Below are 24582 nucleotides of genomic sequence, written 5' to 3'. Positions count from 1 at the left end.
TAGTGACGAGGAGAAACCCAAGGCCAAGTGATTCGCAGTTAGTGTCACTAGAAATCATCGAATAAAAACTGACTTGATGCATGTGTGATATGCCACATGTTGTGTAATAAATTGATTTTAGCTCGAGTCCAATTTTAGTTCGTGTGGACTTGAGAACAATTTGTAATGTATGCTATTGTGTGGTGAACACTGTTTAATGCTTTAAATAAGACTTGATGCATGTTAGTTTGTTGCAATGATTTGCTATGGTGACTTGTTTTTAGGCCGGTTCTGCCTGGAAATACTTGAGGTGTTTGCAATCCGAAAATTCTAGATTTTGTTGGCCGGCCGGTTTTACCTGGTAAACACGGAGTTATGGGTTCTAAACTTGGAAGTTCTGGATTTTTTTTTTGAAGCAAGGAAGTTCTGGATATTGGCTGACAGAACTGTCTTTTTTTTTTTTTGCTTTCTTTTGTCTTGCTGTTATGTGAGATATTTATCACATGCATCATGTACTTATTCGCACACTTGTTTTTGCACCCCATTAATCTGAGATTTAAGGCGAGGTCCATGTTTTCTTGAAAATATACACTAGTCCATAGCCCATGAAACGACCTGCACATGGTGCTCCATGTACTGACCATGTACTGGTTCGTACCGCTAGACTCTCCCTGCCCCTCAGATCCATCGGAAAGTTAAAATCACTGCTGGAATTCCAGTTTCTTTGTCAGCAAATTAAACCACTGCCTCCCGGGGGTAATACCCATTTTCAATTAGTTCAAAGCGGTTCAGCGCTTTGGAATGGATACATGATCAGAGCAACAACTAAGGTCTAGAGAGGTCTCCAGCTAACCTTTAGGAAAACTAGTCAAGACAATAGCAAGGTCCCCAGCCACCTGGGCGACGGAAAAGAAAGTGAAATTAATGTGCCACGTAGGAAAACAAATTGCACTTAAATGGCATCTGATGTAATTATTACTTGACCTAAAGAACATCATTTACTTGCATCCCTACATGCAAGTTTTGGGTGAGGTGTGGTGCGCTTCTCTGCCAAATAAACTCAAACGCAAAGAACGTTTTATAATTTTTCTAAAAGAAAACCACTTGTCTCTTCCATATAATTATCGAAGTTTCATCGAGAAAAAAAAATTGAAGCGACGAAATGCATTACTGTTTTGTGATCATCTGCAGGGCCTAATTAGAATAGGGCACCCCCATTAAGCCAAATTTTAGTTCCTCGCATCGTAAACGGCCCAAAGAGCAGATGAAAGTGAAGCAAGAAAACGGCCCAAAAACTGGCAGGTCTATTTCAATCGCAGGCCGTACTTTTTGGCCCATTTTTCGTATCTCACCTAAAAGTCGAAATATTCTGGTTCACCCTTTGAACAAATTAAAACGTTTCGTTGAAAAAGAAAAGCTCATGATAGATTAGGCTTTGTGATCGAGGAAGCAACACTTGGCCTACTCCTCTCGCTTTCACCTTGTCAATTTGTTGTGCAGGGAGGGCGGCTGTTGGTCCTCAGAGCTTTCAGTGGTTTCTTCTGTCAGATAACACCTCCAGCTCCAGGGGCTAAGGCCCAAAAGTGGCCAGCTAAAAGCAACGGCCCTCAATAATCAGGGGGCTAAGACCGTCCACAGTGGAGGGAGGAAATAAAAGGAGCAAATACACTGTTTGGCACTGTAGATGCACTGTTTGGCACTGTAGACAGAGAGGGCGTGGGAAACGAGGAGGGAGCAAATTTGCTCTTGCTCCCTCCGCTGTGGTCAGCCTAAGGCCCAAAAGCTGTCGGTTGAACGCAGTTTGAGGATTTTGGGGCAAATTTTGATGAACAAAGGGGGTAATAAACCGTACAAGTAGATATGCTCGTAGAAAATAAAACATCCCTCCAAGTCGAAGCAAAAAGAAAGCCACAATTTCTTCTTGGAAAGATCAGAAAAGGCAACAATTTTCGATGATCATGCTCACTCAGCATTCATAGGGATCATGTATACGACCATCATAATCACTTAATCAGCATCAGCAGCTGCCAATCCAAAATGAACGTCCTCACAGTTTCGGTCAGATTATTATTATTACGTTCAGGCCGCAGTAGTCTGATCAGCACTAAAATGGTCGAGCCTCAGGATAAGATAAGAAACTGTACACACCAAGTTGAGCGGTTCAACCTCGTGTCATCCCTTTGTTGCACGAGCTTAGCCCACACCACAGGGAGAGTGATGACCTTTCTAGCTAGTTGGTCCTACTGCCTATTGGTAAAATATTCAAATAAACTCTGTTCACTTTATCTTCGCTGCATTCAGCCAATAGTATTTCTCTCTCATGCAAAACCAACATCAACTACTAACACTAACCAGCCAGCAATATTTTTTCTCATAAAAAATCAGCACCCGCCACCAGCAGACAGCCGAACACCCGAAAAACAGGTTCATCGACCGACCCATGCGTTTGCAGGGTGGGCATGGCCACACGTGCCCACCGGAACAGCGCCAGCCCCAGCGAGAACGAGGAGCCCAGAGATATCGGTTGGGAGTAGGCCGGAGGCACGCGTCGCTACGGATCTTTCCAGCAAAATCCTGGGTCGGCCGCCATGCCCTGCTCCACAAGCGCCACATCGGCACAGGGCTGCGTCTCTGCTGCCGCCACGTCTCCGGGCCGACGGGATGCCGACGGCCGTCACCGTCGACAAGGGTGAAGCTGCTACGCGCACTGGAGCTATCCGGTTTTAGAAGTTTACATAAAGTAGGGTAAAGTCTACAAGTATTATCTTAAAAAATGAACATCTTATAAAATTGATTATTACATATAATATTATCTAGTGTTCAACAACTTAGCACATATATGCATTTATATTGATCATGTAGTTTGTAGTTTCATTCTGGAGCTAGCCTAAGCATTAAAAAGCTTTCCATAAGTTTAGAGGTAATCAAAATTGCCAAAGCTTATGGCTATTTAATGTTCGTGGTAAGTTTTTGAAGAGCGGCGACGCGCCTTGACGGCCGTTTCTTTCGCGCCGTGTTCCAGAGGTTTCCATCTAGCTCTCCTTCTATCTCCTCTTCCCCAAAAACAGAGGCGTCCAGAGAACGAAGAAAAACCACACGCTGCGCGCTTTACGAGAGAGAGAAGTGCAAAGGTTCGCTTCTTGTAGCCTAGTTTGCCTTCGCTGCCATGGCCGATCCGGCTGAGGAGACCGTCGCCGCGCCGCCGCCGACTCCGGCGGCCCCTGCCGAGAGCGTCTCAGACCCGCCGGTGCAGTCGCCTGCGGACGCTGCCTCGCCGGAGAAGGTGTCTCCCCCAGCCCCGGCGTCGGCACCGGAGACAAGGTCCCGGGGGTTTAGGCTTCTTGGAGAGGACACCTCCGTGCACAAGGCTCTTGGGGGCGGTAAAAGTACGGAGTTCTATCTTCTTCTTTTCCCCAGTTCTTTGTTGTTTATCTCCAATTTAATAATATGGCGTTAGCGTTGGAAGTCTGCTTGATTTCTTTCCACTATCCGTTCAATTTGAAGTACGCAACGAATCACATGTGAGATTAAGGGAAGAACTTGGTTGGTTATTTTATTCACACTGTTTCTTTTGCGAAAAGTTATTCATTTCAATTGTGCAGCTTATTATTAGGTGTGCTCATATTTGTTCAAATAATAACGGCCGTGGTAACAATATTTCCACTTGATTGATCTTCCGAGTATATATATAATAGATTTGTTGTGTAAGCTTTCCTTTTTCTTTTGACGGGGTTTGAGCTGTCGATGGTTACTTTGATGTTGGTTGTTAACTCCTTGTACTACCTCGGTGAGTTTTGCGTGAGGACAACAGAGTTTACTCGGCTTGGTGTAGAAATGGATAGGCTTGCTTAAATATGCTCAGTAAACATCTTGTCCCCCTAACTGCCTGACTTTGGTTTAATTAATTGGCTGTTGCCGTGTGGTTGTTCAAGCTTATTTACAGGGTTAGCATCGCTTAGATCTCGCTCAACTATCTAACTAAAGAAGCATGCTGTCATGGTTTTCTTTTATACTTTATAGGCCACACTAGTTGTAGACTCTATAGTTGTAGACTTGGATAAACTACGGCCTGTACTATTTTTTTTGTGCAAGTTTCAGTAAAAGGTTCCAGATGATGAAGATGGTTTAAGAAAAGTTGACAATTTGCTACTACAAAGAAATATGTATTCAAAACTGATTATTTAAAAAATCTTGATGTTAGTTGCTTCCTAGAAAAAGCTGCCAAAAAAACAAAGTAAGGGAAAATACATGCTATCAGAATCTTTAGATTCATTGTTTATTGGGCCTCATCGATGTAATGATGAAGGTAAGTATAATAGGGCAAGTTGGACTTTAGTATTGGAATCAATTAATGTGTTCTATCCATTTTCCTAGGGAAGCTATGTTAACCCCAAAAAGATGTTTATGGCGTTTGACAAGTGGCAATGCCAACTGGATTATTAAAGTGAATCCACACTTGAATCATATGGCTTCTAACTCCCCTTGTAATAATTATAGTTAAAAATATTGATAACCTGCTTTGCTATGCACCATTTTTAATATTTGACCTGTTTCCACGCACAGTGATATTTGAAACTATGCTTCTAATTTCTGATTTTAGCATAAGGGTAACTGAATTCATTGTGAATGATGCAATTTGCTCTTACTATAGAGAAATGGTATTTTGTTTGTGCAAATGAATAGTGATCATACTAGAATCATTTGGTTTCTGACTCATCTTCTGTAATAATTTACAGTTTTAATCTAGATAGTCTGCTTCACTTATTTAACAACATTAATTTTTAACCTGATGACATCAGGACGGTAGCAGGTCAACCTCAGTGTAGTAAAAACGATGCGCAATAAATGATACAAGTGTATCTAGTTAATTTTAGAGTCATCCCCTTATCTTTAGCCAAAGTAGTACCCTTTTTTTCATTCGTTGAAAAGGGGAGCGCTGAAGTTTAGGGGAATCACACTAGGGCAGGAGGTGTAAATGTCAGGTAGCTTGAAAATGCACTTTAAGTGTGTACTGTTGAGTTCAACCTTTGCACATCATTCTTGTTACTCTGGTACAGACTTTACTATGAAACTGTGTGACTGAAAAGAAAAAAAATGATTGTAGTTATTGAAGGTTGTGGTGGGTCAAGATTAGGGCAGGAAGAGTTTAGCCTCATGGTAGGGTAAGAGATGGACCATAAAGATTGATACTGATTGAAGTGTGAGTCAGGTTATATGGAGTTGATTTTCTTCCATGCTTTTGCTGCATGACCATGCATTGTTGTTGAAAAGGTTAAAAAGGAAAAAGGTAGGCCAGGAAGTTTTGATGTTTGATAGTTAAAGGAGGAGGAGGATGAATCTTAAGATGGATACTGAAGTTGTCAAATCTCCACATTTCTTATGCAAGTCTTGCTGCCAGATCAGAAAATTGCTTGTTCTTTAACCAAGAGTTCGCATAGCTGCCAACTTGCAATTGAATTTGCTTCGTTTCTGCAAGGAGTGTATAGGGGAGTATTCTGAATAGAACTTAGTAAAAGAGAAATAGATAAGAGGTACTAGCGTACTAATAGTACCTCTGAAGTTCTCAAAGATCTAACAAATTCACACGAGTTAACTTTTAAGCAGTATATAAAGTACAGACCATGAATTTGTCGCTTTGCCAAATTGGTCACAGCGTGAATTGTTGATGGTGTCAAATTCATGTATGATGACATCTTTAAATTCATAATTTAAGGCCCATAATTTAGCTTATATCCTGGATGTTGTCTATTTGGTCTAACTCTGCTCCTTGTGGGAAACTTTATGCAGCTGCTGATGTACTGTTATGGAAAGATAAGAAGACCTCTGCTGTAGTGCTAGGTGGCGCAACTGTCATCTGGATTCTGTTCGAAGTGCTTGATTACCATCTCCTGACTCTGATATCCCATGTGCTGATTGGTGTCCTGGCCATCCTGTTCCTGTGGTCCAAAGCCACCACCTTCATCAAGAAGTAAGTCCCATGATGATCCTGACGTATTCTGTTGTTTGAATACAGATTGCATCTTATTCACATAATTGTTGTGCTTTCGCAGGAGCCCACCAGATATTCCCCTGGTGCAGATACCTGAAGATCTCGCTGTGAATGTTTCACGAGCGCTATGCAATGATATCAACAGAGCGCTTCACTTGTTCCGGGAGATTGCAATGGGGCATGATCTAAAGAAGTTTCTGGGAGTATGTTCGGACCCTTGTTGCTAATGTTGAGTTTTTCTCTTCATGCTGGCTACCGCTTTAAGATTATTCAGCTGTTTTCATGTGTTCCTTCAGGTGATTGTGGGGCTTTGGATTCTCTCAGGAGTTGGAAGCTGCTGTGACTTCCTCACATTGATATACATAGGTAAGATCCTCATACTCCTGGTATTGTTGAACCGGTGACATTCTGAGGCTCTTAGCTACCCGACTGATCAATTGGGAATCACAAAACAGCTGTCCTGATGCTCCACACGGTGCCGATCCTGTACGACAAGTACCAGGACAAGGTGGACCACTTCGCCGGGAGGGCGCACACGGAGGCCCGCAAGCAGTACGAGGTGCTGGACGCCAAGGTCCTGAGCAAGATCCCCAGGGGCCCGGCAAAACCCAAAAAGCAAAACTAGGAGAGACCAAACCGCAGCATAGTGGAAGCGGTTCGATTCAGTATGTTGGCATCGTTAGCTCCTGGTTTTACAGATATATGTATGATCTTTTGTCCGATGGCTGCAGCTCTCGCGCTGCAGGGTGCTGTTGCTGCTTAGCTGTGCAGATTCGGGGTGGATGCTGCTGTGTCTTTGTGATGCCAGTTGGTGTTGGTCAGTATGTTTGTGTCTTGTCTCCTTTAAACGTGGCCAAAAGAATGTTGGGATGCTAAGTTTCTGCTACTGCTGCTGCTCCTTGTAAATAACTGTGGTGGTAAATAAGTCCATATGTTGGTCGCCTGCCTTAGCTTGTGACTTCTGGAGTATACATAGCAAATCACGGTTAGCGAATGATTACTATAGCATTATTATAACAAATTATGAATTAATTAGGCTCATATGATATATCAAATCATGGATTAATTTATTGGTCTCGCATATTATTTTAGGGATTATGGAATGAGTTTTATCAGTAATATACGTTTAGTTCTTCTAAATAGCAAGATTTCAAAGGGATAATTATTATCCTGAAGATCCAAACAGGTCAACTGTTGATCTAAAAAAAAAGGTCAACTGTTCGTTTAGGTAAACGTTCTTGCTCCTCTTGCATGTTCGGTTTAACGGTTTGTACTGCAACCGTAACTGGTGTATGTTCAAGAACGGTAGTGCCTTCGGTGCTCGATCTGATCGACCCAGAATTCAGCGCCGTGCTGAGACCGCTGTCGGGGTGCCACGGCGTGCTACCGCGCAGCCACGGCGTTGCTCGTGGGGCAACCGGGCAGACACGTGCTCTGTGTCTCCGACTTGGCGGTGGTTGAGGATCAAGAGGGAAAGGGTAGGTGAAAGAACTGAAGGCGAGCGCAGAGCCCGGCAGCCCGCCCACATGCTTTGCCCCTGCCAATGGTAACTGGTAAGTGGTAGCCCACCTGGATCTTCTCGGATCCTCGCCGCCTCTCATCTGCGTCTGTTTCTTCTGCTCTTCCGGACTTCGATCGGACGGAGCGTTCCTGGCTCCGTCCCTCCGTTGGTACCCGGTGAGGATTAGGAAGACTTCATCGGTAAGATAGGTAAGGAAGTGCCCGCCTTTCTGCAGCCGTGTCGAGCTTTCAGGACATGTCCGGCGGCGCAGATTTTTGCTTACCATTCCTAGCAACTCGATCGAGAATTCGTTCTGAACGTGGATCGCATTCCTCGGTAGAGAATTTAGAAATGGGTCCCTCGGGCTCAGGCCAGATTTCTCTTGAAACTGTGGTGGTGCGGCCACTGGCCGCCACCCGTTCGATGGAATGTCTCATTCACTGTTCCATCTGTTCTCGGTCAGTCTCAAGTGTTTCCTTTTTTCTTCTCTTTTTTGGTCACCAAGCAGCGATGGCGCCGCCGATCTCCACAAGACAGCCTCTGCGGATTGCTTTGACGCCAAACAGTGGTAAGCTTTTAAACGTTTTTTTCCTGATGCATCAGCGATATGGCTATGAGCCCATGAGCTTTCGAAACCCAATTAGGTGGTAAGCTAAGCTAAACTTTGAATAATCACCGTATCCATAGTTCTTCTCTATCTGGTCCCTGCTTGATTTAGGTGCAAGCTCTGCCGCGTAAACCGCGTCTTGACTATTTTCTTGCATGTTTCAGTTCATGCGAATACCCTTGTGTAAAGTTTGGAGCTTAATTTTTTTCTCAAGTACTATTTGTTTTGGCCATAACAAATGTTTTGTTTTTCACTAATCAGGACGGTGGATGGAAATTGTAAGCTGTATAGTTTTAATATTCTTGATTTTCCTTGTCTTATATATGATGAAGGGATTGTTAGATGAACTCAAGGTTACAATAAGCTTCCTATATTTTGACAATGAGAACCCAATTAATTTTTTATGTGCTTCTTTCACATTTGGTATTTTTCAGTCATTGCCACGTCTGAATTTTGTGATGATACAAGCTCTTTTAGTTCTTATACTCAGTACCTTTTGCAGGGCACCTGAGATCATCTGCAGTTAGAATAACCTGTTTTGCTAAGCAAACTATTACTCCCAAACCTTTATCATCTAGTTTGGACGAGGCCAAAAGAAATGAGCCTGTAGTCAAAATGTGTGGCATTACATCTGCAAGGGATGCCGCAATAGCTGCAAAGGCTGGCGCTAAACTTATTGGGATGATTCTTTGGCCCAATTCCAAACGCTCAGTCCCATTATCTGAGGCCAAGGAGATATCCAGAGTAGCCAAATCTTACGGGGCTGAACCAGTTGGCGTGTTTGTAGATGATGATGAAGAGACCATCTTGAGAGCGTCCGATTCATGTGACCTTGAACTTATCCAGGTACATTTTCTTCCCTACTATTTTGTGCTCTATATAACTGAGGTAAGCATAATCTATTATTATTTACTGACCCATTGCTTGCAGCTCCATGGAGATAGCTCCCGAGAACTACTTCCTGTGCTTTGGAAGAATAATCGAATTATATATGTGCTTAATGTTGATGAGGATGGTAAACTTATCAATGCTCCTCCAAGTGAAGAATATGTTGTCGATTGGTTTTTGGTGGACAGTGCAAAGGGTGGCAGGTATTAAGTTTCGCTTTGGTCTGTGTAATGTCTAATGCCTTGGTTTAGCTCTTGGACCAATAATTCATACTCCACAAGCATTTTGATTCTATCCAGTTATCAATTTCACAGGATCCTTTTCCTTGACCACATTGTACATTAAAATCATTGTTTTGTAAAAGCCATACCTGGAGTGGATAATAAATCTGATAAAATCTATCCGGATGCATTCGCAGTGGCAAAGGGTTCAACTGGGAGAAATTCCAAATGCCATCTGTCAATAGCAAGAATGGCTGGCTATTAGCAGGAGGCCTTCACGAGGACAATGTATGCCAAGCTGCTTCTGCTCTAAATCCAGATGGCCTGGATGTTAGCAGTGGCATATGTTATCCTGACGGTTTACGGAAGGACCCTGAGAGAATACATTCCTTCATGAGCAGAGTAAAAAGGTTGAGTCCCCAGTAAACTGAAACTGCAGTTTCTGCTCTTTCTGTCATAGTTTTCTTGGTCCAGTATCTCGAACTTGAATAAATAGCATTCCTTGATAATGAAAATAAATGGAGTCCACAGATGATGACAGTGATGGTCTTTGATATCAACCTGTAACATACTGGCTGAAATTTCAAATTTTCTGTCTGATTATTTATGCCATTTTCTGCTTGGCATCATTAAGCTTACTTCCATGGTACCAATCTTTTCTTCTTCTTTTTTTTTTTTGAAAAACTAGCAGGAGCTTCAAGACGTGCTTGAGTGTGGGAAGGACCTGTCGGAAATCCCTCGATTGGGGGGGGGGGGGGGTGATTTCTAGTTGGCGATTCCCAGCTACCAATCCCTGGCAACCTCGAACTTTCCTTTTTTCGAGAAGTTTTATCTCTGCAACTTTCCATTTTGGAAAGTTATAAATATAACTTTTATATACAAACTTTTCGGGATATCAGTCGTCCAAAGAGAGAGGATGAAATGAGATGGAGGAGTTTTTTTTTCTTAGATGGAGGAGTTTTAGGTAGGCAACAAATGGGCGGAAACGAGAGCATGCGTATGAGTCAGATCGTCCGCTGAGTTCAGAAGCAGAGAGGGCACGGTAGTTCTGGCTGGGTTTCCTTTCCGAATTCCGATACCAGCCCAGCCATACGAGGTTTAACCGAAGAAGTGGCTGCCGGAAAATCCCTCGCAGGCTAACGATAGCCCGACTCGCCCTGGACACCGAAAGTCCGACACGAACTCGATCGACGGAGCAAGTCCAAATCGTACTCGATCGATCGATCGATCAGCACAACTGACGACGCCACCGGACACCGACACGAACTCCCCCTCCCCCTCCATAAATGCTCCACGCATGCACGTAGCCTTCGTCTTGTCTCCCGCCGTGGTTGCCATTGCCTCCCGATTTCTCCTGCACCCGAATTGAATCCCTTCTCGTCTGGCACGAGAGCGTCCGGCAAGCACGCGATCGAGGCCGGATCGAGCAGCGTCGCGTCCGTCATGCACCCGGCGCAGCCGCCTTTCGCCATGCCGCAGCACGCGCTGCAGTACTACCACGCCGTCCCGATGCCGCCGCCGCCGGCCGGCATCCCGGTCCGCAGGGTCTGGGAGGACAACCTTGAGCCCGAGCTGGTCTTCCTCCGCAACTTCGCGGCGAGCGCCCGCTACGCCGCGGTGACCGTCCACTACCCCGGCGTCGTCCACGGCGCCCAGCAGAGCCACGGCCTGATGACGGCGGAGGCGCGGTACGCCACGATGAAGGCCAACGCCGACGCCCTCAAGCCCATCCAGCTCGGCCTCGCCGTCTACAACGACTTCGGCCACGTCGCCGCCTGGGAGTTCAACCTCCGCGGCTTCCGCCCGGCCGCGGACCCGCACGCGCCCAACTCCGTCGACTACCTCCAGCGCCGCGGCCTCAGCTTCCGGGACCACCAGGCGCGCGGCGTCGCCGCGGCGAGGCTCGCCGCGGGGCTCAGCGCCTGCGGCCTGTTCCGCCGCCCCGGGGTGTCGTGGGCCACCTACGCCGGCGCGTACCACGTCGCCTACCTCCTCAAGATCCTTTCCATGGGCGGCGGCGGCGTGCTGCTCCCCGACAGCCTGGGCGGGTTCCTCGACGCGGTGAGGCAGTGCCTCGGCGAGGACGTCTACGACGTGGCGCGGATGGCCGCCGACCGCGGCCTGCCGCCCGGGCTGGAGCGCGTCGCGGCCGCGCTCAGCTTGGTCCCGGCGGTCCTGAGCCCCCGGCTCGCCGGCGCTGGCAGCGTGCTCGCGCTGCAAGCGTTCATGAGGCTCAAGTACTATGAGTTCGGTGGCGAGGTGAACAGGTTTAGAGGCCTTATCCATGGGATACAGGTCACTTAACTATCGTGGATCACTGGGTGTGGTGTGGATGGCTACTTTAGTTAGATTGGGGAAGTTTAATCAGAGTCTGACGACGACGAAGAGTTTCTGATTCGGCAACAGATGGTTATTAGAAGCAAGCAGGCTATCAGGCTAGCTATATATGCAGATTTAGCTTTTATTATTTAGGGGAGCAAGCAACTACAGACCAAGTTAGGGCATGCAACTAGTGTTCTTTCCCTTTTCTAAGAAAAAAAAGACAAAAAAAAGGAAAACATATAGATAAGTTGATGATCGGGTGATATTTGTATTTGAAGCAGTCATGCATGAGCTGAAAGGCGTCACGCCAGGGAAAGAAGAGTTTCTGATTCGGCAACAGATGGTTATTAGAAGCGAGCAGGCTATCAGTCTATATATGCAGATTTAGCTTTTATTATTTAGGGGAGCAAGCAACTACAGACCAAGTTAGGGCATGCAACTAGTGTTCTTTCCCTTTTCTAGGAAAAAAGAAAGGAAAAAAAGACAAAAAAAAAGAGGAAAACGTAGAGATAAGTTGATGATCGGATGATATTTGTATTTGAAGCAGCCATGCATGAGCTCGATCACCTGCATATTAGTACTCCCTCCATTCTCAAACATATGACGTTTATGACAAGTTATCCATTCTCATATATATGAGAATGGATAATTTGTCATAAACGTCATATGTTTGAGAATGGAGGGAATATCAACTTAATTAGTTCGGCAGGAGAGATGAGTGCTCGACGCCCATTAGTATTTTTGCTATTGTTGGTGGTTTATGACTGCTATGGTGTATATTTTTTTTAGTGCTGTGTTAACCTTACTCCTTTTCCCCCCAACAAATATTTGTGGCTGGTGATTTATTTTGACCCTTTGTGACCCGTACGTGTGTGCCTGTGCTGTGATTGATCCTAATGATTATTCTGTGCGTTACGTACGTTGTTCGACGCATGGACCCTTTGTGACCGCCTGGCCGGCAACCTGCGATGGAATGATGCGCGCTTATCTTTCAGTGTCTACTGTTTCTAATCCGGCAACATTAATAAAACAGGTTTGCGATTTTTAGCCCATGCATGTGTATTTTTTTTTAAGATTACACGGTACAACTAAGACACGCACACTCACACCACTATGAATACACGTAAGCAAACCATACCCTATGAGCATCTTCGAAGACTAAGCCGGCAAATCTTTGAGATTGACGAAGTCACCACAGGCGCCTCGCTGTCGACGGAAATGTCGCCTACCACTGAATGCACAATGTCGTTAAATCTCAGAATATTCGCCCCCATGGGGAGTCGAACCCAGGACCTCAGGTACTACCGATGCTCTTGTAACCACTAGGCTACAGGCCCTTTCGCGCCCATGCATGTGTATTGCTTCGATCCACCCAACTAAAATATAGCTAGCTAAAAATTTTAAAGCCAAACTTCAGCCAGCTAAAAGTTTTGTCAGCTAAACTTTAGATAGGGTCTTTGGATCCTCTAGCTAAGGCCTTGTTTGATTTCTCTGAAGTCAACTACTTATAAGCTGAAAAGTGAAATAAATAGCACTAGCTTATTAAGTCATGGGACTTATAAGCCATAAGTTGGTACACCCCTCTTAAAACTTATAACAAGTCACCAAACTATGTGGCTTTATGCACCTTCTACCCCCAATCAGAAGACGTCCCTGCCGATCGTGGCTCCCTTTTATAAATATGGACGGGAGTGAGAATAGAACACACACTTCTCTAGTCTCAACTCACTCTTGCATTAGCTCCATTGGTGATAACGGCCGGCAGGGGCGTCTTCTGCAGTTGATCCTCGATGAACCGACGTTGGGAGCCAATGGAACGCCTCCACGTGGTTGATTGAAGGCGGTGAAGCCCACTGGAATGTCGGCTGACCAGCATGGTCGGTGTAACGTCCCGCCTCACCGAGACCGGGCCCGCTTACATCTGGCAGCTTTATAGGACATAGACTACCCTCAAAGACCAACACAAGTCTTTTCTGCGCACTTTGTCCTCACTCGTGCGCACCCGGGAAGAACTTCCCGGTCGGTCACCCAGCCCGAAATTGCTCCAGGCCAAGCACGCGTAACTTTGGAGTTCTTTCGAGATTGGCTTCCGAAAAAGAAGTTGTAACTTGTTGACATGAGTATTCTATCAATCCTATTAAGTTCTGGGCCGGGATATCACATACCCACCACCTTAAGAGACCGACGTCCTCGTCGGTCAATCCCAAGCCATGAACGTCCTCTCTTGGCCACGTCCCGTACGTCCAGTGGCAACGACCCATGTGCGACGTTCGTGTGTCCAGTGCCAACGGTCCCTATGCCACTTCCGTGTGTCCAGTGCCAACGGCGCATCCCAGATGCCCGCGCACTGACCCGTCATGCGCCCTTCCACATGCCGGTGGCATCTGCGCCCACACGCGCCCGTGCTCATGCCCGTGCACTTACGCCTGTACGTGCCCGTGAAACCGCGAGAGTCGGCTCTGATACCATTCTGTAACGTCCCGCCTCCCCGAGGCCGGGCCCGCTTACATCTGGCAGTTTTATAGGATATAGACTACCCTCATAGACCAACACAAGTCTTTTCTGCACACTTTGTCCTCACTCGTGCGCACCCGGGAAGAACTTCCCGGTCGGTCACCCATCCCGAAATTGCTTCAGGCCAAACACGCTTAACTTTGGAGTTCTTTCGAGATCGGCTTCCGAAAAATAAGTTGCAACTTGTTGACATGAGTATTTTATCAATCCTATTAAGTCCTGAGCCGGGATATCACAGTTGGCTGGCCAGCCCAAGGCGCCAACAGCCCCCAACTGCTGCGAGTTGGGTTTGTCTAGGCCTCCTCTTGTCCAAATTGGTTGGCACGGTCTGTCTTAAGCAGTTTTGCTTTGGTTTGCTTTGGTCCATCTGATTTTATCTTTGATTTTATCTCGGACCAAAGTGTGTTTGCAACCTACAAATTAGCTTGAAAACACAACTTGCAATTCTCTAGGGGTAAAATGTGTTTTGGGATTTATTTGATAGATAATGCGTGTAAGAAATGCAAACTCTCATAATTTTCTGATCAAGTTGAAGCCTAGAATTGGTCGTGGCTTCGTGAGTTGTTGATGGATCTGCCGGTGGTTGAAAAACCAATACCAGCTATCCTATTGAACTGTGATAATCAAATTGTGATTATCATATTGAACAGTTCAAAAGACAATATGAAGTCATCAAGGCATGTGAAAAGGCGGTTGACATCTGTCAAAAAAAAAGAAACTCCGGAGTAATAGAATTGGACTACGTTCAGACTGCTAAAAAATTGGCACATCCTTTTACTAAAGGTCTCTCACAGAATGTGATTGACGAGGCATCGAGGGAGATGGAACTGAGACCCATATGAGAGTTATGTTATAGTGGTAACCTGTTCTATTTGATCGAAGATCTCACTAATTAGGACAGCGAAACTATTGACTAACTAAGAAGGAGAATACTATCATAGAGACCCACCCCATTGAAGATGCACCTTCTTCTTTTGCTGCATGGTAGGTTGGTGAATACCTTAATGTGATCCAAGTGGCTTCTTAGAAGCAAAGATGTTGTCCTGTAGGAACATCTTTTCAGGAACACACTTATATGAGTTCGGCTACTAGTCAAAGTCTATGAGATCGGGTAATTTCTAGAGACTCATGAAAGGCCTCGAAGTATGACTTATATGCTTCAACTAGAAAGGATGCTTGTTGCAGCCTAGTACCAGAAAAGGACTTTGGTGATACTCATTTCGCACAAAACTGTCAATTCAAGGTTTAATCTATTGTTCAGTTGTGAATGAGTATAACCCCTGTTCTAAACGGATGTTCAACATAACAGTCTTCATCAAAAGTCTGGTATATCAAAGAATAATTGATTTGTGAATATTTAACACGTGTCTTAGAATTTGGTGAGGATTGTTAGATTTAATGTGGGGTTGGCCTAGGGATGTAAATGGTACAAATATTTTTCGACTGTATTCGAATTCGATCCGGTCTGAAAATGTTTTTATCCGTCCGTATCCGATTCCGAGTATCCAATATCCGTAACCGATCCGTATCGAATGCCCAAAAGTTATATTTTTATGTTCATTACAATCTTATCCGACAAAAACTAACACTATTCGTATCCGATCCCGTATTCGAACACAAATATAAAAACAAATTCGATATCAGTGATATCCGTCCATATCCTATCTGTTTACATCCCTAGGTTGGCCCCTATTTTATTTAATAATTAAATTAAATAAAAGCTCGTGTTAAATATTGTGCGCAATATCTGGAGTGCATGTGGCTGGCCCCAAGCCTGAAGCGGACCTGGTGCATGCATGACGTGGTTCATGCATGCATTGGATTAATCGCTGGCTATTTATGGGCTAGGAGTAATCTATGGAAGTTTTGCCCAATGAAGAAGGTTAATGAGGCAACAACTACGGGAGTTCGGAAGTTTTTGCATGGAAATTACGAGGAAGGTTCCGGGAGTTGTTTTTTCTCTGTAGCGTATTGACTCCTTGGTTCTGGCCCTTCAATAGCCTCTCCACCCATTTAGTTTCCTAAGCTGTGAGATAAAAGCATGACTCGCTTGCTACAGTTTAGAGATTGAACACGCGCCGGTTTCCACACTTCTGTTGCATCCATAGCATCTCCGTTCTAATAAGTTTGGGCGCACATACTTGCTGGAAGAGCAAGCCTCCGAAACTCCGACCTTTTCGAAACTGCACTGAGTTGAGGGCGATCAAGTTTTTGGGAGCGCATCGGCGCGACTGCTCGCTGCGAATGACTACATCGTCTACTTCTTGGCGTTGCCTCTACACAGCGAACACCTGCACGACATCGACTTTGATCAGCAACATTGAACAGGCTCGACTAGCGATGTCAGGTAATAACGAAGCATCTTGTTGCTTCGGAACTGGCTCCGCCTCTGGGTATTTTCTGAACTTCACATTCATGTTTATTGTTTTCGTTACAAGCACGTTGGATCATGCTCTTATTTTTTCCTATAGAAATGTCATGATTTATGCTCTCTTTTTGGAATTAAAATGAACCGTAATTGGCCTCTAATTCCAACATAATGTCCCGTATGCTTGCTTTTGAAATCTTGTGAAGTTGATACAATTTTGAATGGCCTATGGCATGTGCTTCTCTAGAGAAATCTCGAAATCTCTAAACTGTCCAATAACTCATATTTTCGCACTTGACCTACAAATATGTACATGATGATCTTTAGACGAATGGTCCTGAATATGCTACCTTATAGGCACATAAGACCGTCCACAGTGGAAGGAGGAAATGAAGGAGCAAATATACTATTTTGGCACTGTAGATGCACTGTTTGGCACTGTAGACAGAGAGGGCGTGGGAAACGAGGAGGGAGCAAATTTGCTCTTGCTCCCTCCGCTGTGGTCAGCCTAAGGGGACGTTTGGTTTCTAGATGTGCTAGCCTAGCTCGTATCTAGGAGGCAGGAGGCAGGCTCCCACGGCCACGGCCCAGGTTGAATCAATATAAGAGCGTTTTGATTGGTTGTTCGTTTTCGTCCAGCCATGTTATAGATAGAAGTTGTTTGATTCCTTGCACGAGTACAAATCACATGAGAAGAAATATTAAGAACACGTTCATTATGATATTTATTTTATATAAGTATATTTATACATTAGATTTTACTTAATCAAGCCTTAATCAACCTTGAAAAACACTAACATTAGTTAATATATAGATTAATAATTTAGTAATATTGTCATTAGTCGTAAGCCAGCCTGCAGGCCGCTGGAAATCTACTACTACTACTTAAAAAGAACGAAGTTGAGTCTGCTGTCTCCCGTGGGTCTGCCTCCACCCTCCGGCCCTCCCCGCGCGTCGCTCCCCCGTGCAGATCAGTTTTTCAACTCGAGCCGCTCCCTCCACACCACCACGACCCCAACCACCACACCCGACGGTTCCCCGCCGCCGCCCCCGCGCCCCAGCCTCCTCCTCCTTCCCCGCGGATCCCTCAAGCGCACGCACGGTGCCCGCGCCCGCCGCCCTCCACGACGCGTGCTCGTCGGCCCCTTCCTCTGCGGCCGGGGCGCCCCTCCTCTCCTTGCCTGGTGCCCTCCTCTCTTTGCTTGGTGCCGGCCGCAACCGCGTCCCCCTTGCATCACCCTCCCCCAACCGACGCTGGCTCGTTGCGCCTCCCTCCCCCACCTAACGCACGGATCCCTCGCGCCTCCCTCCCGCCACCCGACGCGGGCGCCCGCGCAAGGCCCCACGGCCCGCCGGCTTCGAGACCGCGGCGCCTCCAAGCTCCTCCACCACCCAACGCCGGCTCGTCGCGCCTCCCTCCCCCACCCGACGCACGGACCCCACGCGCCTCCCTCCCGCCACCCGACGCGGGCACTGGCGCAAGGCCCCACGGCCCGCCGGCTCCGAGACCGCGGCGCCACCAAGCTCCTCCACCACCCGGCTTGGTGAGTAATCCATCGCCTCCAAGCTCCACCGTCCCCCTCACTGGAACGTTCGATTTGATTTGTTGAAATTCGATTCGCAACTGGTCATTCAGAAGAGGTTTGGATCGCCGTGCTCGGCGGCTTCCAGCTCGCGCTCGCCGGCAAGGACCTCTGCAACGGCATCGGGGAGGTATGTGTCCACCGGATGGGTTGGGTTGGTTAGCCGGTCGGTCGGGGCTCCGCACCGAACTCAATCAATCCACCAGTGTTGCGCCGTCAATCACGGTGGCTGTATCGATGGCTGACGGTCGAGTCGATTCTGCATTGCAGGCCAAGGTCGAGATCACGACACTGTGAAATTGGCTCCAGAGCAGCAACGTTTTGGTTCCGTTCTTCTGTCAGCTGCAACCTAAGCTCCTTGATTAACTGCTTGGCAGCGGCATCCACTCATCTGGTTTGCACTTCTCTACTTGCTGCTAGCCAGCAGCTGCAATCTATTGGCTTCGAATCTCTTATATCTGAAGATGATAGCTTCTTGGAGAAATAGGGTACTTTGGATGAATTATGAGTAACAAATGAATCCATTATTAGCTTATTTATAAATTGCATTAATCTTATACTACAGCCCAGTAAAGTGTTGACCGCTCTATAAGATAACACAGTGGGTTACTTCAATGATTTTTTCAAAGACTTGAAATGCTGGCATTGCCCTGCTACTGTATGTGCCCATTCAGCCATCTCCTATGCTCATGTTTCTTCATATTCAATTCAACATTTTAATTTAATTGTTTTTGGAGTTGAGATTTTTGTAACACGCTGACGCACTCAAGCCCTTGAGCATCTGGATGAAGGCCACAGAAATATATAAGTATGCTGTGTTGCCAAACCTGTAAAACCCATCAAAGTCGATGTATGAAAAACCCATCAGGATAACAGAAAAACTGAAATGAGCAGTAAGACATGCAATTGGAAAATTAGTAAAGAAGTAGTCCAATTACTAATGCCAGAAGCTAACAAAGTTATGGTCGTACAGGGATTAATGCATTGCATGCAATGTTCTTAAAGCGTTAAGGCGAGGCACGGCGAGCGACCCTGTCTGCAAGGCGAGGCGACGCCTAGGCGGACGCCTAGGCGAGCAAGGCGACGCCTTACTCATATGCCACAGGGAAGAAATGAAAAGAAATAGGAAATAAAAAGAGTAAAAAAGGCAAAGAAGAGGCCCAGCCCAATAGTTAGGCCCAGCCCAACAATAACATCTCCACCCATCTCCACCCTCCACTCCTCCAGAACCCTCTCCCACTCGTGCTCCTCATCCGCGCCGCCGGCCCTCTCAGCTCTCCCTCTCCCTTCGCGCCGCCGGCCCCAGCACTCTGCCCTCTCAGCTCTCCCTCTCCCTTCGCGCCGCCGGCCCGCCGTCGCTCCTCCGCCCGACGCCGCCGCCGGCCCGCCCTTGCTGCTCCGCCAGACGCCGCCGCCGGCCCCGCGCGACACCACTACCGGACCCGCGCGCCGTCGCCAGGCCCTCGCGCCGCCGAAGCTCGTCGGCGCTCCCTCTCCCACCTTCCTCACCATGCTCAGGTAGGCCGCCACCCCCTCCCTCTTGTTCCCCTTCCCCCGTAGATCGTCGAAATCCTTCCCCTCCTCTTCCTCTCCCTCCTCCCTCACCCTCCCTCTCAGTTTGCTTCTCTTTTGGCATGGCGTCGGCGGACGCCTTGGGTTTTTGAGCGCCTGGACGACTAGGCGTCGCCTAGGCGACGCCTAGGCGACGCCTTAAGAACCATGATTGCATGTTGTCATCTAGATCATATACAGAGTGAAGGAGCTACGAAACAGAAGTAGAATAGCAGCAAGACCTTTGAAAGTGCCTGACTAATGACAGTTTTTCCACAACCAAAAGCTCCAGGAATAGCACGTCCCTCCAAGCACTGAGGGAAACAATGCGTCGAGCACACGCTGAAACCAATTCACAGTAGATGTGAGATATAAAAAGGTTCAATAGAGTGGAGTAGGAAAAAAATTAATGTTGAGTTTAAAGCATGTAGCAATAAATATTGGCACTCAAACAAGTCTTGGATAGCTAGCTCCAAATACCTGCCCTGTTAAGAGAGGTGTATCAGCAGCAAGCTTTGATGCAGCAGGCCTTGGTGAGCGCACAGGCCATGTCTGCAGACGAACATGCTATGTGTTCCAATGCTTCCTTAGTGCTTTAGTACCAGCTAATCTGAGCTAATCTGTGTACATTTCTTTTCTAGGAAGTTAATGCTATATGTGCGTTAATGCTAATTGCTTAAAGAAATTTCTACTGTAAAATTAAGCTATTTGATTTCAAGCAAGTAGAATTTATGGATATGTTGTGCTATAGAATATTTTAGTAATTGCATATGCAGATTAATTTTTGGAGGAGAAGTTATAATACTTTGGTTTCATGTCGTATTCATATAAAGTGTTTAATTTCTTGCCAAGATAAAATTGCTAGATGGAATCACTAATGTTGTTGACTAAGTGGCAATTTGTCAGTTCTATAGTTTTCCCAGGAGTGGCGCAGCGAGTCTATATGCCCATCCGCTTCCTCCAATGAGTATAATTGCGGCTCAGTATCTACATGCAAGATGTAGTCTGCTACATCACTTTTATTTTGTTGTAGGGATTCATCTCAACTTTTTACATAAGTAGTTCTGTCAGGTAGCTAAATTGATAACTGAATGGCTACAATTAGATTTTGTTTGGTCTCCTGGTTCTATCAGAAAGAATGCAAATAATTTCCATTCTGCTTCAAAATAGTAATACAGAAAATTATTTTTTCATAAGCTTTTTTCGTTTGCGAAGCCTTTTTTGCAAATGCTTATTTCATCTTGTGATTTCAAAATATGTTTTTTCATGCTCCTATTATTGCACTAAATAAATTCGGATCCCGTAGCAACACATGGGCATGATGGAGGCCATATTGATTCTGATCTTTTAGTTGTTTCCTGCAGGATTTTAACTATTCTGCTTCTTGTACCCTGGGAAAAAAATTTGGTGGAGACGGTATGCAAACCTGCTCCTTTGCAACCCTGGTTCAGATGCATGCCACCTGTCCACCTAGACCATCAGAGATCAGACACAGGGCCCTACTCCTTGATCTGCTTGGCTCCTCCAATCCAAGCTCCAAGCACAGGTTGATTTAGGTGCCCAGCAGGCTAGCAGGCTTGGCTCAGCTCCCTGCAGGAGCCTCTCTCGTGTAGGGCCACCGCCGCCGCAGGTTATCTCGTATTCTCATCTCCCCCGCCGTGGTGTTTCACTTCATTCACCTAGGACTAGGATGATATCCCATGCTTGGATCCATTTCTACACCGCCACATCCACCTGTGTGATCCGCCGCCGCCACTGTGTTCCGCTCTGCAGATCTCGTATGCCTCCGCCTCTGTATGATTATTGCCGTTGGTGAGTGAAGATACGATTTATTACTGGTAATATGTTCCCTTTTGGATGCAGTTTCAATTGATTCCCTAGCTTGTGGAAGGTTAACTGCAGAATAAAGCACCATGTTAATGTCGCTGTGTCGCACAAAGACCAAATATTAAGTCGGATCTGTTGGCTTTCTTGTTGTCCAGTCTTGAACACCACTGCGCCGGTAATTCAGACTGCGGGAGGGGGGGTGTTGGTGTATATGTGAGCCCATGTATAGAGGCTCATCTAGAGGCCCATGTATAGGATCTATATATCCCACCCTTCTAGTGTTTGGAGGAATACAAGTCATTATTCTCTCCTACATGGTATCAGCTAGCCTTCTCTTCCTCCTCTGGCCGCCGCCGCCGGCCATGCCGCCGCCGCCGGCATATGGCCGGCCGGCCGGCCGCAGCCTCCGGGGCTTCTCTCCTTCCCTCCCCTCTCCTCCTTCCCTCCCATCCTCTGTTTCAGCTCTGGGCGCCGTCTCCCCTGTCCTGGGCACCACCGCCTCCTCTCCCAGGCCTACCCCCTCCTCCCCTGCGCCGAGCGCCGCCGCTGCCTGGGGGCGGCCGCGGCTCGATCCGCCGCCGCCCTGGGCGTCGCGGACGCCGCCGCCGCAGCAGGGGCCGCGGGCGCCACCTTGGGCGCGGGATCCGCCGGCGGGAGGGCCCTGGCCGCCCTTGCCGCTGTCCATGGCGGTGCAGGGGCTGGCGCAGCAGCTGTCTAGGGCGGGCAGGGCGCGGGCACCGCCCCCGATGCCCATCCCGTGCGAGCCGCCCCGCGCGCGTGGCACCATCCCGCGGCCACTCCTCTAGCCGCGCCCAGCGCCGCCGCCATGGGCATGGGCGCGAGCGCGGCCCCTGCCGTCGCCGCTGCGGCCCAGGCCGCCGCCGTCCAGCTTGCCGCCACTGCAACCTCTGCGCGTGCGTGGCCACCGGGCACCGCTGTCACCGCCGAGCCCTTGGCCGCCGCTGTTGCCTCCTCCGCGGGTGTCGCCGCCTCTGCGCACGCGTGGCCGGCTCCCGCCCTGCCCCCGCTAGCCGTGGACGCGGCTGTGGGCACGGGCGCGTCTCCTATCGCGGGCGCCGCGACCGCCGCCGCAGCCGCCCTGGCCGCCGCCAACGCCGCTCATGGCGCTGCGCCAACGCCACCCATAGCCGCGCCCGCGCCTCTTCCAGCGCCCACGCCGCCCATTGCCGCGCCCGCGTCTCTTCCAGCGCCCGCGCCGCCCGTGGCCGCGCCCGCGGTGCCTCTACCCGCGATGGCCGCCAATTCTGCTACGGCCGACGCGGCTCTCGCCGTGGCCCTCCCCGCCGCCAAGTCCGAGGCTGCAGCGGCTCAGGAGCGTGCCCGCGCGGCTGCCCTCGCTACTTCCCTGTCCCGCCCATCGTACCCTTCACCGAGCACGGCCCCCTCCTTGGTGCTCCTCTCACCGGCCAGCCCGGGGGCGGGGGAGGCCGAGGGCGTCGGCGGCGGAGGGGACATGGTGGTGGTGCTCGGGGCACTCCGGACCCGACTCCGGCTCCCACTCCTGCTCCTGGCCCTGGAGGTACGCCCTGGCCATCCTTCAGCGCCCCATGGCCAGGGCGCATCCCGATGTGGCCGTTTCAGGGTCAGGGGGGCCCCTCGTCCTCAGCCCCAGCCGGCGGCCATGCTCGCCGCTGCTGCTCCCCTGTTCGCGCCGTTCTGGACCCCGCCCGCTCCACCCAGCCAGCAGCCGACCTGGCCTGGGGGGTGGGATCAGGCCGTACTGGCGCAGTCCTTCAGGGCCATGGGGCGGTCGCCGGTCAGTACCGAGTGGATCGCTGACTCGGGTGCCTCCTTCCACACCACCCCAGATGCCGGTATCCTCTCTTCTGTCCAACCCCCACACCCCTCTTGTCCTTCTTCCATCATGGTTGGTGATGGGTCTTGCCTTCCTGTCACCGCCGTGGGTTCTGCTTCTGACTCTTTTCGTCTTCCCAATGTCCTTGTTGCTTCTCAGATGGTTCATAACATTCTTTCCATTCGTCAGTTTATAGCTGACAATTCTTGCTCCATCGAGTGGTGGTCGATGATTTCTCGCACTACTCTTGGACGTTTCCTTTGCGCGCCAAGTCTGAGTCTTCCCCACCCTCCTCCACTTCTTTGTCTGGGTGTCCACTCAGTTCGGCCTCACTGTTATAGCCGTCCAGTGTGACAACAGGCGGGAGTTCGACAACTCCACCTCCCGTTCTTTCTTCCTCTCTCGGGGTGTTCAACTGCGTATGTCTTGTCTGTATACCTCTCCTCTGAACGGCAAGGTTGAGCGGATGATTCGCACGACGAACGACGTCGTGCGCACCCTTCTGATCCAAGCTTCTCTGCCCCCCGTGCTTCTGGGCTGAGAGCCTCCACACCGCCACCTACTTGCTCAACCATCTTCTGTCCACTGCTTCTCCTGCTCCCACTCCACACCACGCTCTTTTCGGTACCCCTCCTCGCTACGACCACCTTCGGGTATTCAGGTGTGCGTGTTACCCTAACACATCCGCCACTACTCCTCACAAGCTGGCGCCCCGCTCGACTCGTTGTGTGTTCCTTGGTTACTCCCCTAACCACAAGGGGTACCGATGCTTTGACCTCACCTCTCGCTGCGTCCTGATCTCCCGACACGTCGTCTTTGACGAGTCGGATTTCCCCTACTCCACCTCCTCCACACCTCCTGACCCCGAGCTGGAGTCTCTGTTTCCGACTGACCCGGTGGTTCAGCCACCTTTTTCTGTCTGTCCTTTCCCTGCAGGTTTTCCCGGTACACCGGCACCGTTCCCGGTGATCCCTACTGCGCCGAGCGCGGCACCGGTGCCCGCAGTCGCGCCACGCGCGACCCCTGGACCTCCGATCGTGCCGCGCGCGGACTCGGTGTCTCTTGCTGCGCCACGCGCAGCCCCGGTGCCTTCCCCTGCACCTGCGCGGTACGCTCAGCCGGTGCAGATGTACCAAAGTCGTTTGGCGCCGACACCGGCGCCGCCGCGGTACGTTGAGCCGGTGCAGGTGTGCCGGCGTCGTTCGGTGCTGCCTCCTGCTCCGGAGGCTCCTGCGACGCCTCCACCGGAGCCGTCGCCGCTGCCGCCTCCACCGGCTCCCTCTCGAGCCGAGCCGGCGGTGTACCACCCGCCCGTCGTCCATCGGGATCCTCGGCATATCCATCCCATGGTGACTCGGCAGATGGCGTCTCAGGCCGCGACTCTCTCCGCTACCGAGGAAGAGCCGCGGGTCTCTC

General features: G+C 48.9%; 3 protein-coding genes across 5 annotated transcripts; all 3 read left to right on the top strand.

Annotated features, from left to right (window-relative positions):
* The first annotated feature begins 2980 nt into the window (after positions 1–2980).
* LOC120703523 (reticulon-like protein B2) lies at positions 2981–6926 on the top strand. Its single transcript, XM_039987634.1, has 5 exons — positions 2981–3365; positions 5767–5947; positions 6030–6171; positions 6265–6334; positions 6424–6926. Exons 1-5 carry the CDS (start codon positions 3146–3148, stop codon positions 6591–6593), a joined length of 783 nt encoding a protein of 260 aa, XP_039843568.1. The 5' UTR covers positions 2981–3145; the 3' UTR covers positions 6594–6926.
* A 368-nt stretch (positions 6927–7294) lies between these two features.
* Positions 7295–9814, top strand: LOC120703521 (N-(5'-phosphoribosyl)anthranilate isomerase 1, chloroplastic-like). 3 transcript variants are annotated; one of them, XM_039987631.1, is made up of 5 exons: positions 7295–7521; positions 7978–8037; positions 8579–8922; positions 9007–9167; positions 9383–9797. In XM_039987631.1, exons 1-5 carry the CDS (start codon positions 7512–7514, stop codon positions 9609–9611), a joined length of 804 nt encoding a protein of 267 aa, XP_039843565.1. In that variant the 5' UTR covers positions 7295–7511; the 3' UTR covers positions 9612–9797. The 3 variants fall into 3 exon arrangements, with proteins under 3 accessions (XP_039843565.1, XP_039843566.1, XP_039843567.1); XM_039987632.1 differs by having other exon boundaries at positions 7295–7678; XM_039987633.1 differs by having other exon boundaries at positions 7295–8037; positions 9383–9814.
* Positions 9815–10628: 814 nt separating this feature from the next.
* On the top strand, positions 10629–21492 carry LOC120702028. Its single transcript, XM_039985805.1, has 5 exons — positions 10629–11452; positions 17243–17933; positions 18026–18102; positions 18243–18366; positions 20447–21492. Exons 1-5 carry the CDS (start codon positions 10629–10631, stop codon positions 20525–20527), a joined length of 1797 nt encoding a protein of 598 aa, XP_039841739.1. The 3' UTR covers positions 20528–21492.
* The last annotated feature ends 3090 nt before the right edge of the window (positions 21493–24582 follow it).

The sequence above is a fragment of the Panicum virgatum genome, chromosome 4K (assembly GCF_016808335.1).
Source record: "Panicum virgatum strain AP13 chromosome 4K, P.virgatum_v5, whole genome shotgun sequence".
NCBI lineage: Eukaryota > Viridiplantae > Streptophyta > Magnoliopsida > Poales > Poaceae > Panicum > Panicum virgatum.
The sequence above is the reverse complement of the archived record's forward strand: the minus strand, read 5'-3'. Positions and strand labels throughout refer to the sequence as shown.

Coding starts and splice junctions, on each gene's coding strand:
- LOC120703523 (XM_039987634.1), top strand. CDS start 3,146: ATGGCCGATCCGGCTGAGGAGACCGTCGCCGCGCCGCCGCCGACTCCG. Junction 5,948..6,029: donor GCCACCACCTTCATCAAGAA/GTAAGTCCCATG, acceptor GTGCTTTCGCAG/GAGCCCACCAGATATTCCCC. Junction 6,335..6,423: donor CCTCACATTGATATACATAG/GTAAGATCCTCA, acceptor ATCACAAAACAG/CTGTCCTGATGCTCCACACG.
- LOC120703521 (XM_039987633.1), top strand. CDS start 7,725: ATGTCCGGCGGCGCAGATTTTTGCTTACCATTCCTAGCAACTCGATCG. Junction 8,038..8,578: donor TGCTTTGACGCCAAACAGTG/GTAAGCTTTTAA, acceptor TACCTTTTGCAG/GGCACCTGAGATCATCTGCA. Junction 9,168..9,382: donor GACAGTGCAAAGGGTGGCAG/GTATTAAGTTTC, acceptor ATGCATTCGCAG/TGGCAAAGGGTTCAACTGGG.
- LOC120702028 (XM_039985805.1), top strand. CDS start 10,629: ATGCACCCGGCGCAGCCGCCTTTCGCCATGCCGCAGCACGCGCTGCAG. Junction 11,453..17,242: donor TTCGGTGGCGAGGTGAACAG/GTTTAGAGGCCT, acceptor GTCGTAAGCCAG/CCTGCAGGCCGCTGGAAATC. Junction 18,103..18,242: donor TCTGCAACGGCATCGGGGAG/GTATGTGTCCAC, acceptor TCTGCATTGCAG/GCCAAGGTCGAGATCACGAC.